Source organism: Anguilla anguilla, chromosome 16, assembly GCF_013347855.1.
Source record: "Anguilla anguilla isolate fAngAng1 chromosome 16, fAngAng1.pri, whole genome shotgun sequence".
Lineage (NCBI taxonomy): Eukaryota > Metazoa > Chordata > Actinopteri > Anguilliformes > Anguillidae > Anguilla > Anguilla anguilla.
This window is the reverse complement of record NC_049216.1, coordinates 21659731-21672525: the sequence shown is the minus strand read 5'-3', so window position 1 is coordinate 21672525 and position 12795 is coordinate 21659731. Positions and strand designations below refer to the sequence as shown.

Below are 12795 nucleotides of genomic sequence, written 5' to 3'. Positions count from 1 at the left end.
TTTCTGACTACACAACCCAAGATCTTAAAGCCAGTCCTATTCAGGACTGTAAAACGTTATCCAAACCATACCAGCATCCCACGGTGCATGAATGTGATTTGTTACTCCATGATTTTCTGCAATGCTGGTTTGTTATATTTGTGATATGAATATTGAATTAGATACGAGTGTTTCTTTTTTCCTGATTATTGGAAGCATCGTATAATAGCATTTATATAAAATTAAAAGTATTAATTTGAAAGAAATGTCCAAAATAAAAATAATAATAAAATGATTCAAGCTTAATATCCAAACTAGCATTTCCATTGCGCTGGGATGTAAAAGACCAAAATAACTTATTAAAAATATGATTTTTGAAGTGCTGTATTCAATTTACTTAATGCTTGAGTATGCTTAAGAGTACAGCCATTTTCAAACTTCTGCCGTCTACTTGATTCTTGGATCATTTGCTCTAAAACAATGACCCTCGCTTTCCCTCTTCAAGTCACTCTACATTTATGTAAATGCTATGAGCTCATTCACAGATAATTGGATTAGTTTCTGAATTAGGTCAGTGTTTGCCAGCAGAGGGATGTACAGCAGCCAGTCAAAAGTTAGAAAAAGAAAGAATGGAAATAGTCTCAGAAAATAAAAAACATAACTACCTGAAAATACACAACCAAAGATTATTTGAAATGTCCTGTTTTCAATAACTGCAATTGGCCAGTAGTATAATTCCTGATATGATAGCTTTTGGGATGGCTGCTACCTGCCAAGCTCTGTGCCTACCCAACACCGGGCCCTTTCTGAGGGTCCCTCTTTAATAACTGCGGTATGCTTAAAAATATTTAATTTTGCCCCATCTGAAGTCATTTCTGTACACAGAATTACATGATTAAAGGCCAAACTTGGGACATTTTTCTTTTATAGTGCATGCAACTATGGGGACAACATTGAAAGCAACACTTTAAATGTGAAGTGAAATTAAGGTCTAGAGAAAGTTCAGTTTCTTCCAATGCAAGCCTTTCACTGTTCTTCTGCTACGTTTAGGTTGATCATATTTTATAAATTGCATCTTATTCAGCATCAGTCTTCTGTATGCACAATTCCCTGTAATTAAATTTGTGTCTTTTATTCTAGAAGTTTGTCTGTCTTTCTGACTGTATTATCATTTGTGTTTAATGCATTTTATGTTGGAAATATAATGATGCTCATGTTGTGTTGAATCAGAACAAAGTAAAAGTTACAAAAGACTATTCCTGTTGAAATTGCCTCTACTGGATTATCAAGACAATTATCATGTCCGTAACCCTGTTCTAACCGAAACATTGGATGTTAGTGCCTTTCGTGATAACTGACAAACCAATGACTTCAGATATTTATTGACATTAAATTTTGTTTGAAATGCAATACACAGCCTCTGCATGCTTTCGGTTCACTACACAGGCCAAGGGCAAAACTCCGGAGCTAAACCTAAATAAGACCTACTCTTCACCCTGAGGCAAGTACAAAGAAGGAGCAGTCGCCAACCATGCATTCATTCTGGTAACTGACAGGTGTTGAACTGCTCCCTCGGGCTTAAAACAGCAAATCAAACCTTGCTCTAATTGGTTGGATAAATGCTATTTGGCTATTAGCTTTTGGGTTTTTGGGTCTCTCAGGCTTGAGCTTAAGCACACTAGAATGTTAGAGCCCTCTCATGAATGTTCATTGTCTCTAGCAACTGCTTCTGCATGGTATATTTTTTGCTGTTTTTATTTTTACTTTTGCACAACATATTTTTATATGTAGGGTTTTAATCTGATGCATGTCTGATTTAGTGCAATAATTTGTACCCAGCTAAATGTGAGTATATTACAATACTAGTTCACTTTATAATAGGGACTATAATTGATCCTTTTTAAGCTCAAACTTCTTTATTTGGGAACAATGGTTTCTTTTTTGTTGTTGACAATTCAGAAATATTACTATCAAAAACTACCTCTGCATCATGAACAAATGAAAAATTTTTCATGTACCTTACTATGTGTTACAGAGGTCACACATAAACTGAACGGTCTTTTGTTACTTGACATTGCTTTTATGGTCAGAATACACAATTTAACATTTTTTACTGCATTGAATATCCAATTAAATGCTATCACACTTTCTCTAACAGCAGCAGACCATCTGAACAATCTTGCTTATTATGAGTATGGCTGGTTCTGTGACATCGTGATAACCTGTCTTTTTCATAACCTTGTAGATATCCATTTGCTTATATATCCACATTTTTGTGAAAACGGCTGTTGAACAGTGGCCAGTCCAACAATTATAAGATAAGGCACGTGCAAACTACATGTCCATAATTCCTTAATAACCAACAGTGAAATGATTTGACCTTTTGCTTATTTTCAGTCTTCTGTCCTCTGTCTGTTCAGAGATATCTAGGCTATGGTATGTTGTCTCATTGAGAATTATAATCGTGAACTGTAAAAGAAAACTCCTAATGACATGGTGGGACCTCGTCAAATCACGGGCTGTATCATGTGCCCATTTTGTGACTGAGGATAGTGAGCTGATTGTGCTCTGAGAAATCTTGGTCATCTTCATGCCCAGCCATTACTTTCGCTTTAACGCTTCCATGTTGAAATATTTGCCTTTGTTTCTTCTCCTCTCAAAAAGTTCTTGTTTATCATTCTTTTGGTATAGGATGGGATTCTTTTTCTCTCAAGGATTACTCTCCTTCCTACCCCAGGAAAGGCAAACGTGTAGCATTTGTAGAGTACACATTGTAGTAGCACGTAATTGCGAGCAAAGTCTGTGACCACAGCCAAAACTCCCTTCCCAGGAGTTCCCAGAAGTGGGTGGTTATTTATTTTCTGCTAGGGTTAGGCACTAAGATCACGGTAGGTTGCCAGAATGCATAGTTCTGTACTTTGTGTTGTAATTTCCTCTACAAACATTGCCTTATGTACAACCAAAATTCTGCTGGCCAATCATATCTAATCTCAGCATTATTTATATCTACAGCATGATTATTTACACAATATCTGAATACATTTTTAGTGTGTATCTTCATTGTCTTGAGAAGTTTATTGAGATATCTAGGGGTCTTTATTTTACTGATCACATTTACATAATTTATACAACCCCTAAAATGTGGACATTACTTAATCTTTAATAAATTTCAAACCTCCAGTGACTATGCATCATATGACCGGTTACAAAAGAGGTTTTAATTTAGAGGTTTTAGTTCTGGATTTCCACAGTAGGTGAACGCATGCAGAGGCCAATATTAGTTTCTTTATATTGTCAATTTCTTGTTTCATTCTATGCATTCCGTTGTTTGCCTGTGTGCTAGGGGCAGTATTTTCTGAGGTGCCATTGTGAGTTTTCCCCTCTTCTCCTGTGTAAAATATTCAGTTACTATAGTTAGTGAAAATGTGATTAAAACCAAGAAATATAAAAACTAGGTTGTTTTTGTGTTAGGAGGTTCATATGACCAGAGTTATCATCTGGAGCTCATGTTTTTAGCGCCTGATTTGATTACATCATCTGGTCCTTCTGTCCATTGTGTTCTCTGGTAAAAGAACACTTTGAGAAATATTCAAATTCAAAAGCGCATGAAAACATGAACTTGGCTTTGTTAATGGCTATGAACTTCAGAAACTAATTTGAATATAAGCATGGGAAATGGTGTGGGGTGTTTCAAGATAGCTTATAGCTTTTCCATAAGCTGTCTTGGAACTGCATCCAGTATTATGCAGTTTATTCTATAGAACCTCACATAGATGGGGTTTCCTAACTGCAATTGCCATTAATTTTATTCCCACCACATTGACTAGATTACGTTACATTACGTTACATTACAAGCATTTGGCAGACGCTCTTATCCAGAGGGACGTACAACAAAGTGTATAACCATAACCAGGAACAAGTATGCCGAAAACCTTAGAGAGAAGTACCGGTCCAAGTGCAGGGAACAACCGCATAGTTCAACTTGGACCCTGAAGTTTAAACTGATTAACACTAACACAAACGAGAACAGCAACAACGCAGTCTATGCAAAAATACAAGCAGTAGTTAAGACAGGTGCATTAACTAAGTCACCTACGAAACAGCTACCGAATGATGAGTTGTATTTCATGATTTGATTTGGTTATAGACAAACATAAGCATACGATAAACAGAGCCAGTAAGAAGGCAAGACCTTGTAGTGTGTTCACTGGTTGTTTTCTGGAATGTATCTGTATTCTGCAAAACTACAGAAAGACGCCCTGGTTGGACAACTTGGTTTCTGTGACAGATTTTTTGTCATGCCCTGTGCTTCTCAGAGTAAAGGTTCTGCTACTGCTCCAGGAGGTCTGAAGGGGGAACTCGAATCTCAGGTTTAGCAAAGTGGGGTGCACTCAGGGGTGGGGGATGGAGGGCTTCCTCATGACCAACATAGTGGGAATGACATGACAAACAGATAAAAACATCACTCATCACATGACCCAGTTGTTCCTGGGATAAAGGTCCTCAACACTGGAAATGCAGCATTAGAGCTCCCATGTGTGGAGTTCACCCTGAGCTGTCCTTCAGCACACCCTGTAGCACACTGCCGAAGTCCATTCTGTCCACGAGTGCTGCTGTTTGTTTACAGGAAATAAACTCCTTTGCCACTTCTTTTGTTTGGCAGTGAGTGCTGAGGTACATTATCTTGGGATTCCCAGCTCAGCACAATCCACAGTGATGAAAATGGTAGTTGTTATCCCTGGGGCAGGGTCAGCACTTATCCCAGTAAAGTTCAGCCACACCTATATCCTGAATACCTTTGTCAGAGAAAAACTTTAATTGCTGCTGTTGACACCATGGGTCTTCCATGTATATTGGGTAAATAGCTGGGTAAGTGCCACTGCATCTAATCCCTCTGTTTGTGCAGATAAATACAGACTTTATCTTGACTCTGGAATATGTGAAGCATGACTACTGTGAGGGTCTTTTAAGGCATGATGCACAGTATCATGTGATTCTTGATGGTTGTAGACCAAATCAATGAGATTACGTGGATAGCTGGATGGAAATGGGAGATTTCCCGACCCATATACTTCTGAAGGTTTTGAATACCTCACTAAATTGTAAATGGGAGAGTACATGCCATAACACTGTTGTCTATATTAGGGGTAAACAATACCATTCAATCTTCATCGGGAAGTAAATAATTTTAGCTTCCGAAAGAAGGTAATAAAGAGAAGCATAACTTACAACTGGGTAGTCACAATGGGCATTTGCTTTTAGAAATCTTTCCTGACAAATTTTAGTTTTTAAAAATTATTTTATAAGACCCAAAACACAAGTAGTGATGCTGTTAAATTCTAACCTAACTTCATCATCCATTTGTACTTGGGTTTTTTATTTATTTATTGATAAACCTTGCTAGGAAGTTGCTGACACAATGAACTACATCTATCTCCTATTATAACAGTGTTTTCCAGGCTGTGTGGATAGGTGATTTCTGTCGGTCATGAATAACACAAAACTCAACTCAATTAAATTTTATTTGTGTGGCGCTTTTTACAAAGAACAGTCACAAAGAAGCTTTACAGGTTAGCTGGTCAGAGCAAATGGCACAAACACCAGTACTGAATGCTCAAATGGCAAACACCTGAGGTAAAAACTCCCAGAAGGGGAAAAAAAACCCTAAAAATGGTGGCGAGAAAGAACTCCCCAATGCAAAGAAATCTTGGGAGGAATCCTCCTCTGGCTGGCCTGGTGTAAAGCAGAAGCAGGAATCTGCTCATTGCCAAACACAAACAAACAAACATGCTACAACAAAGGATCAGGTTGTGCCATTCATTATTTTGAAAACCATTTCCTGTAAACAGTACTAAATAATAGCAAACAATAGCAACTGATAGCAAATTCACCTATAAGACACTTTATTAATGTGAAATCTGGAAACTGATCTGGCTGGGAGAGTAAAATGAAAACCATAATATTAAACCTCAAATATTAAAATTCTGCATAGTACCACATGGTGTCACTGCCACAGTATCTTACTATACATTGTTTGCCAGTTCCTTGAAGCACTGCCCCCATTTGGTTGCATACTCATAGTCTCGGTCAGCTACAGAGGTGGAGGAGTTAAGAGAGTTTGGGAGCCAGCGAGTATGGGGGAACAGTAGGGTTATTGTCCACAGGCATCAGATTCAGGCAAAGCTGGGAGCAGTAGAACATAGTTGTACTTTTCCAACATAAAGTCTGGGAAACTTTGATTAATGCTGGTACTGGAGTATTTTCAGAGCCCTTGGATTTATTTCACCCTGAAACATGGGGATACTCGGAAATGCTGAGTTTCTACTGTAAGGGGAATATTACAAGAGATGGCTACTATAGTTTATCTTTGACGTTGTGGGGAAAAAGCGGTACTACAGTACATATCCTGAATATCTGCTTATCTGATCTGAGTGTCCTTAACAGGAAGTGTTTAATAAAGTTGTTCAAAAGATACAGAGTGCAAATACACAGAACAGACCACCCCCCCCCCCCTTTCCTACACACACACACACACACACACAGTAGGGGACCTTGACTACTTTCCCAGTTTCGTCCATTTTATGTGAATTAATACCAAAGACGCTGGTGATATCTTCATAATGGTGGCTTTGACTCCTCTTGCTTCTTTTTACTCCAGAGACTGAGCTCTGGTGCTGCACTAAATAAAGCTGCTGTGTATCCCCAACAAAATGAAGACATTATGCACACAGAACCTAATTACAGAATTATCATTTATCATCAATAATAATATTGAGTTAATATCAAATTGATCCCAATCTACCGCTGTAGCTGCCATATGAATCAGAAATGCATTAATCCCCACACCATAAATCACTGGTCAATAGTGTCATTTATAATGATAAATTACATGATACCTGTGGTATTTGTGTTAATGCTCTAAGGTCCACAGCACATGTATAAAGGGCCATCATGTCCATGCTTCTAAGGATAACAAAGTTTGTTTACAAGTTATGTTCCCAAAGCATTGATAATACCTTGGAAGTGTTTTCATATATCTGTACTCTGGAATGCAAACAAGTCATGACCTTCAAATCTGCCAGCTTGAGAGTATCTAAAGCAGGGCTGCCCAAACCCGTTACTGGAGGTCTGCTGTCTTGTGGGCTTTCACTTCAATCCTAACAAAGCACACCTCATTCAACAGCTAGAGCCCTGTTTGAGCTGCTAATTAGTAGAATCAGGTGTGGCAAATCATGGTTGAAATGAAAACCTACAGGACAGTAGAACACCAGGAACAGGGTCAGACATCTCTGATCTAAGGTTATAAATTCTTTATCAATCAATCAAATAAATACATGAGGCTTGAATTGAGCACTTCTCACTGGAGCCAACTTGGGCAGTTTGATACCAGCTGGAATACTGTTTCCTACTTGCAAATGTTTTGTTGCTTTAGAGCCAGGGTCTGCAACCCTGGTCCCCCAGAGCCATAGGCTCTGCTGGTTTCCATTGTTACTCTGCACAATTAATCAGTTAGAGCAGTCGCTTACATAGTTAACTAATCTCACCTGCATACTTGTGTCTGAGCATGGTGCAAGGTGAAAACAAAAAGAACAGCAGATCTTGTGGATCCCCAAGACCAGGATTGCAGACCCCTGCACTATGCAGATTACAAGAAATACATTTTCACAGTCATTGCCAGCAATGTCTACACATGTTAACCTATGTTTATTTTTTTTATTTTTTTTATTTAACCAGGAAAACCCCATTAAGATTGAAATCTCTTTTGCAAGGGGGACCTGACATGAAACACAGTTACCCAACAAGACTTACACCTAAATGTACAAACATCAAATGGGGAATGAGACAGAGTGTAACAATAATTAAAAGTACAGAAGAGGTTAAAAGCAGGAGCATACTTTGGTCACAGAGTCATGAATTGTATGTTTAAAGTCCACAATTTAAATTAATTTGTCAAGTTTAAAATGCTTTTGCAGATTGTTCCAACTATAAGGTGCAAAGTATCTGAAACCCATCTTACCAAATTCAGTAGTGGGACCAGGGACTTTAAAGAGTATCAAGTCCCTAGAGAGGTGATAACTATGTGAATTTCTAATTAGCAGAAGGCTGAGGTAGGAAGGGAGTAGACCAATTATTGTTTTGTAGATGAATATATACCAGTGGGTCAATCTGCGCAGATGTAAAGAAGTTAACCCAGACCATTCATATAGGAGACAATGATGGGTTAGATATTTTGCACCTGTTATGAACGTTTATTAACATGAACGAGAACAATTAATGGGCTACCCCTATTCATTTTCCTTTTTTGATGGGCTCAAACAAATTTTATAGTTTTAATTTTATAACATTATTAGTTCCCCGAGTCACCCTGACTATGAATATTTTCTTAACTTAACTCCGGAAGTAGGCTGTTTTGACGTACTGGTCTCTGATAGGTCAGTGATTTGACGGCCATGAGAACTGTAGAAGGTCCGCCATAACAGTTAGCATTGCTAACTAAGCTATACCACGAAACGTTAACCTAATAGGCTATAATACATATAATATCCAGTTTTTCCCTGTTAAGGATGTCGGGAGGAACGCAGTTAGACAACGAGAATCCCCAGATCTTTCAACGATCAGGAGAAAGACTTTGGACAGCAGAGGACGAGGACGAAGACATTGCTGATCCAATTGACGACAGGGAAATCTTTGATATCCTTGGTTACAATATAGCTAACGTTTGCTGCAATGAGTGTCTGGTTAGTTAACGTTAACAAAGTAATAAACGCACATGGCGTTTTACACGCTGCCTGTAAGCGCCAGAATGAATCTAACTATCAAGCTAATTGTGAAGAACACTAGCCAAGTGTTGGTTGTCCTTAATTTTTAGTAACATCTTATTAGATCCATCAATGATCCTGAGCACCCGCTGTCTCTTGAAGACCTAAATGTTGTAGAACAAATGAGAGTCCACGTGAGTTGCTTTTTTGTATTTGGAGTACCTAATTGTGCCGATGTTAGGTACCCATATTGTGTGTATGCATGTGACTCGTAAACAATTTTACGGACGATACAGCTTAATAACATAAGCAACAGTATAGCTAACTAACTACGTCTGTCTTGTCATATTCATCCAGTAACTTTGGTTAGGCGCATTGTTTTTGGGTAGGTGGAACTGGAGCTTATACAGTGATAACTATACTTTACACTGGTTTTCGTAATATTGATCACATAAGTTTTTTTTTTTTTTTTAAACCCAGTGCATAAGTGTGTGAAGTTTGGGGACCTTTCGACCCGGGAATAGGAGTTATACTGAACTTGCCGTCTAAAACGCTGGCAATCGGTACAACGGCTGTCACTGAAATGCGTGAGATCGTGGAGACGCGTGCTCCTCACGCATAAGCTATAGAGCTATAATCCTTATGCAATGAAGCCCCTAACCTCTTGCGTGTGACACTTTCTCTTGCGGACAAACGGCTAGCGTATAGCCTGCTATAACACTTTCATTAGCATAACTGCAAAAGGGTGAGTATTAAAGGATGTAATGAAATTGTGCGTTCTTCCGAACAGGTTAGTGACCCGGAGAGTACGGTTACTGTGGAATTCACTCCCACCATTCCTCACTGTAGCATGGCTACCCTGATTGGTCTTTCCATAAAAGTTAAATTGCTGAGGTCACTACCCAGCAGATTTAAGGTTAGTGAAGCATTGAACATACCCAATGATTATGTGTTTTATTGATTGAGTATGGTCTGCGTTACTTTTGTAGTTCTGTCTTTCTCAGATTGATGTGCATATAACTCCTGGCACCCATGCCTCTGAGGATGCAGGTAAATTACAACCTTGCCTCCCTTACCCATCCAATCACATTTCAGCTAAATTAAACTCAAAGAATCAAATCATTTAAAACAAGTAATGTAAATCCATGATGAATACTTCAGAACATCTTACCTACAACATTACTGTGCAAATTAATGTGAGAATAGAGATTGAAGTATTTTGGTGTAAAAAGTTTTATGTGATCAGTATTCATGTTTATCACTTTACGTTACTGAATGTAAAGATAATGTCCTTTGATTATACCACTTCCTTATTAATAATCACCTAAAGGAGAACTCACACTGACATGCAAATCACACTTTTTATTTTTGCAGTTAATAAGCAGCTGGCAGACAAAGAGCGAGTGGCTGCAGCTTTGGAGAACGCTCAACTCCTGGAGGTGGTGAACCAGTGCTTGGCTTCCAAACTTCCAGCTAATTTAATGCCTTAGCAAAATCAATGTCGCAAGATTCCAGAGATAAGGGATGGTTAATGGTATGAATGACCTCGACCATGTTGCGTTTTATGGGGAAGCATAGTAGATGATGGTGGTTAATGATTTGTAATGTGCACTTTTGTACCAGTATGGTATGCTTTTTACATTAACTTTTGTACATGTTCTTACATTTGTTTTCACTTGGATTGTGCACTTTCCTACTGAAGTACAGATGGTAAAAGAAAGAGCTGTATAACAGTAAGGTCTGACAACTACTTTTGCACCACCCACTATTATCACTGCTTGTTTCAGCTCTGTTTATACAGATGATGCTAACTGCTTGCAGCTTCTAAAGGTTGATGGATGGAGGTGTCATTGGCATTGTCTTTTTCAAATTGATTAAACAGCATGTTGAGGTAATTTCAAGGCACTCCCATATTTGTGATGGGGTGGGGCTCAGATTCACAGAACGGGGTGGAACAAAAAGACCCTGGAGGAGGAGGTGTGAGTGGGGAGGCTGACATGTCTCCGGTATCGGGCATTGTGGCTGGACTGGGGTCTTTCACCCGAGAAAGACTCAGGTTCAGAGAGCTCTGGGGGTGAGTGGAGTAATGGGACAGTATAGAAGTGACCTTTCCATCTTTTACCTCCTGCCTACATTCTGGAACTGTGCTGAAACACAAGCAGGGATTATTTTAAAATTTTTAATAAATACATGCTTTTTAAACTGAGTCCTATTCTGTTTGTTTTGTTGTTGCCAATGTATTCAACTGCAAATGAGTGAACTACCCATTTACAAAGCAGTTTGCAAAGCTCTCTAATCAAGCACTTAAGCATACATGTACAGTTAAACCCAGAGGTTTTAACCTGTTTAAAATGTCAGATGCGAGATCTGGATCGCTAATGAAACAAAAATATTTGCTTGCTTTTAATAGGCAGAATGCTGTGTATGCTTTTTTGAGCATTACCAAGAGACCATGAAACGTGTTCATATTTCAATTAAGGTATTAAAATGCCTAAGGATCAAGTGCTGCAGGTAGGCAGCCTTAAAACATTCAAGTAGATGTAATAATGAGGACTTAATTATAATGGTACTAAAATGTACATAAATATCTTAATGTTGAATGTTACTGAATGTGAATAAGTTAAAATGATGTGTTGGTTCTTCAAAAGCAAACATCTATTAAAATGGATGACTGAGTGTAATGCCAAGCAAGTTAATGAATGCATTTATTATGATGCAAAGTCAAGCAGCTATAGAGGTGCATGTTGTTAGATTGTTCCTGATACTTGGTAATTCATGATGTAAACAACTTCAAATAGACATATGAATGCTGTTACGTAAATGACAGTCAATGAGTATGACTAGCACACCCATTTAAAATGTCTTAAATTTATTTAAAGAAATCCACATTCTGTTACCAAACTAGGGATTTCAGCATAAATTCATGTTTGCTGTATGTGGTTAATTCTGGACTAAACTGGAAGTGTCCATGCTGTTGTGAGAGGCAATGGTGTGCTGCCATTGTGGTTGAAATGCCTCATTCCTTCCTGCTTGATGTCGTGAGCAGAGTGGCGCAGCGGAAGCGTGCTGGGCCCATAACCCAGAGGTCGATGGATCGAAACCATCCTCTGCTAAGTGTTTTAAAACAAGTTGTATGTTTTGGAAAAATTAAGTAATTACAATGTACAAAGTTAATATGTATTGTATTTGGATTAACGAAAAATAGAGTAGTCGTGGAATGCTACTCAAATACCTGATTAAAACAAAATAAGGAAATTTATTCATTAGAAAATATTTAAAGAACAGGCATTTAAAATTTAATTAAGAATTAACTTCTCTGGACAAATTCTATTTTCAGAAATATGTCATAAAGCAGTAAATATTGCATCATCCTTGTGTGAACTTATTCACAAGGTAGTGGTTTCTACTGACTCCTACTGGACATTTTTTAACAGTGCAGTTTATGATTAACAACAAGGTCTTTGTTCATACATTTACAGTGGAAACTGTCCACACACCTCTAATGTCTATTTTCTTGCTGTATTGAGACATGTTCATACATCTCCATGTTATTTTTTAAAACCCCTAAAAACAACTGCTAACCAACTTTAGGATATTTTCACCTCATATACCAGTGATGGGAATTAAATTCTTCAAGTGCCATGTATGCCATTAGTTACTGTTTCAATTAGCCAATTGGCACACTGATAGATTAGACTACAGTAAAATAAGTAAGGGAATAAGAACAGTTGACATTCATGAATTTGTGAACAGTCAGGCTAATTAAATAATTAGGAGCAAATTTTGGCATGCAATCTAGAAACAGACAGGGCCCTCATTTCCCACTCCTGACATTGTTGTAGCATTTCACAAGACCCTTGACATTGTTAGTTACAGATATGAAATATGATATAATAAAGCCGGCTAAATGACTCAGAAAGCCACAGTGCACATTTTTATCAGCAGGCTTTATATTGCTGATGCAGTGAGCCCTACAGTTACCTTAATGCTGCTTAAAGGATAAATTGTGAGTGCAATCTTCAGTGCAGGAATAAATCTTGAGTATGGGACGTAGGTC

General features: G+C 38.1%; 1 protein-coding gene across 2 annotated transcripts; it reads left to right on the top strand.

Annotated features, from left to right (window-relative positions):
* The first annotated feature begins 8333 nt into the window (after positions 1-8333).
* Positions 8334-10944, top strand: ciao2b (cytosolic iron-sulfur assembly component 2B). 2 transcript variants are annotated; one of them, XM_035396834.1, is made up of 5 exons: positions 8334-8670; positions 8853-8932; positions 9529-9654; positions 9728-9788; positions 10113-10944. In XM_035396834.1, exons 1-5 carry the CDS (start codon positions 8544-8546, stop codon positions 10226-10228), a joined length of 510 nt encoding a protein of 169 aa, XP_035252725.1. In that variant the 5' UTR covers positions 8334-8543; the 3' UTR covers positions 10229-10944. The 2 variants fall into 2 exon arrangements, with proteins under 2 accessions (XP_035252725.1, XP_035252726.1); XM_035396835.1 differs by having other exon boundaries at positions 8361-8670; positions 9743-9788.
* Positions 10945-12795: the final 1851 nt, after the last annotated feature.

What these genes read in the sequence shown, in the direction of transcription:
- ciao2b (XM_035396834.1), top strand. Translation starts at nt 8,544, where the DNA reads ATGTCGGGAGGAACGCAGTTAGACAACGAGAATCCCCAGATCTTTCAA. An exon ending in CACTACCCAGCAGATTTAAG is followed by an intron (nt 9,655 to 9,727) that starts GTTAGTGAAGCA and finishes TTACTTTTGTAG; the next exon opens with TTCTGTCTTTCTCAGATTGA. An exon ending in CCATGCCTCTGAGGATGCAG is followed by an intron (nt 9,789 to 10,112) that starts GTAAATTACAAC and finishes TTATTTTTGCAG; the next exon opens with TTAATAAGCAGCTGGCAGAC.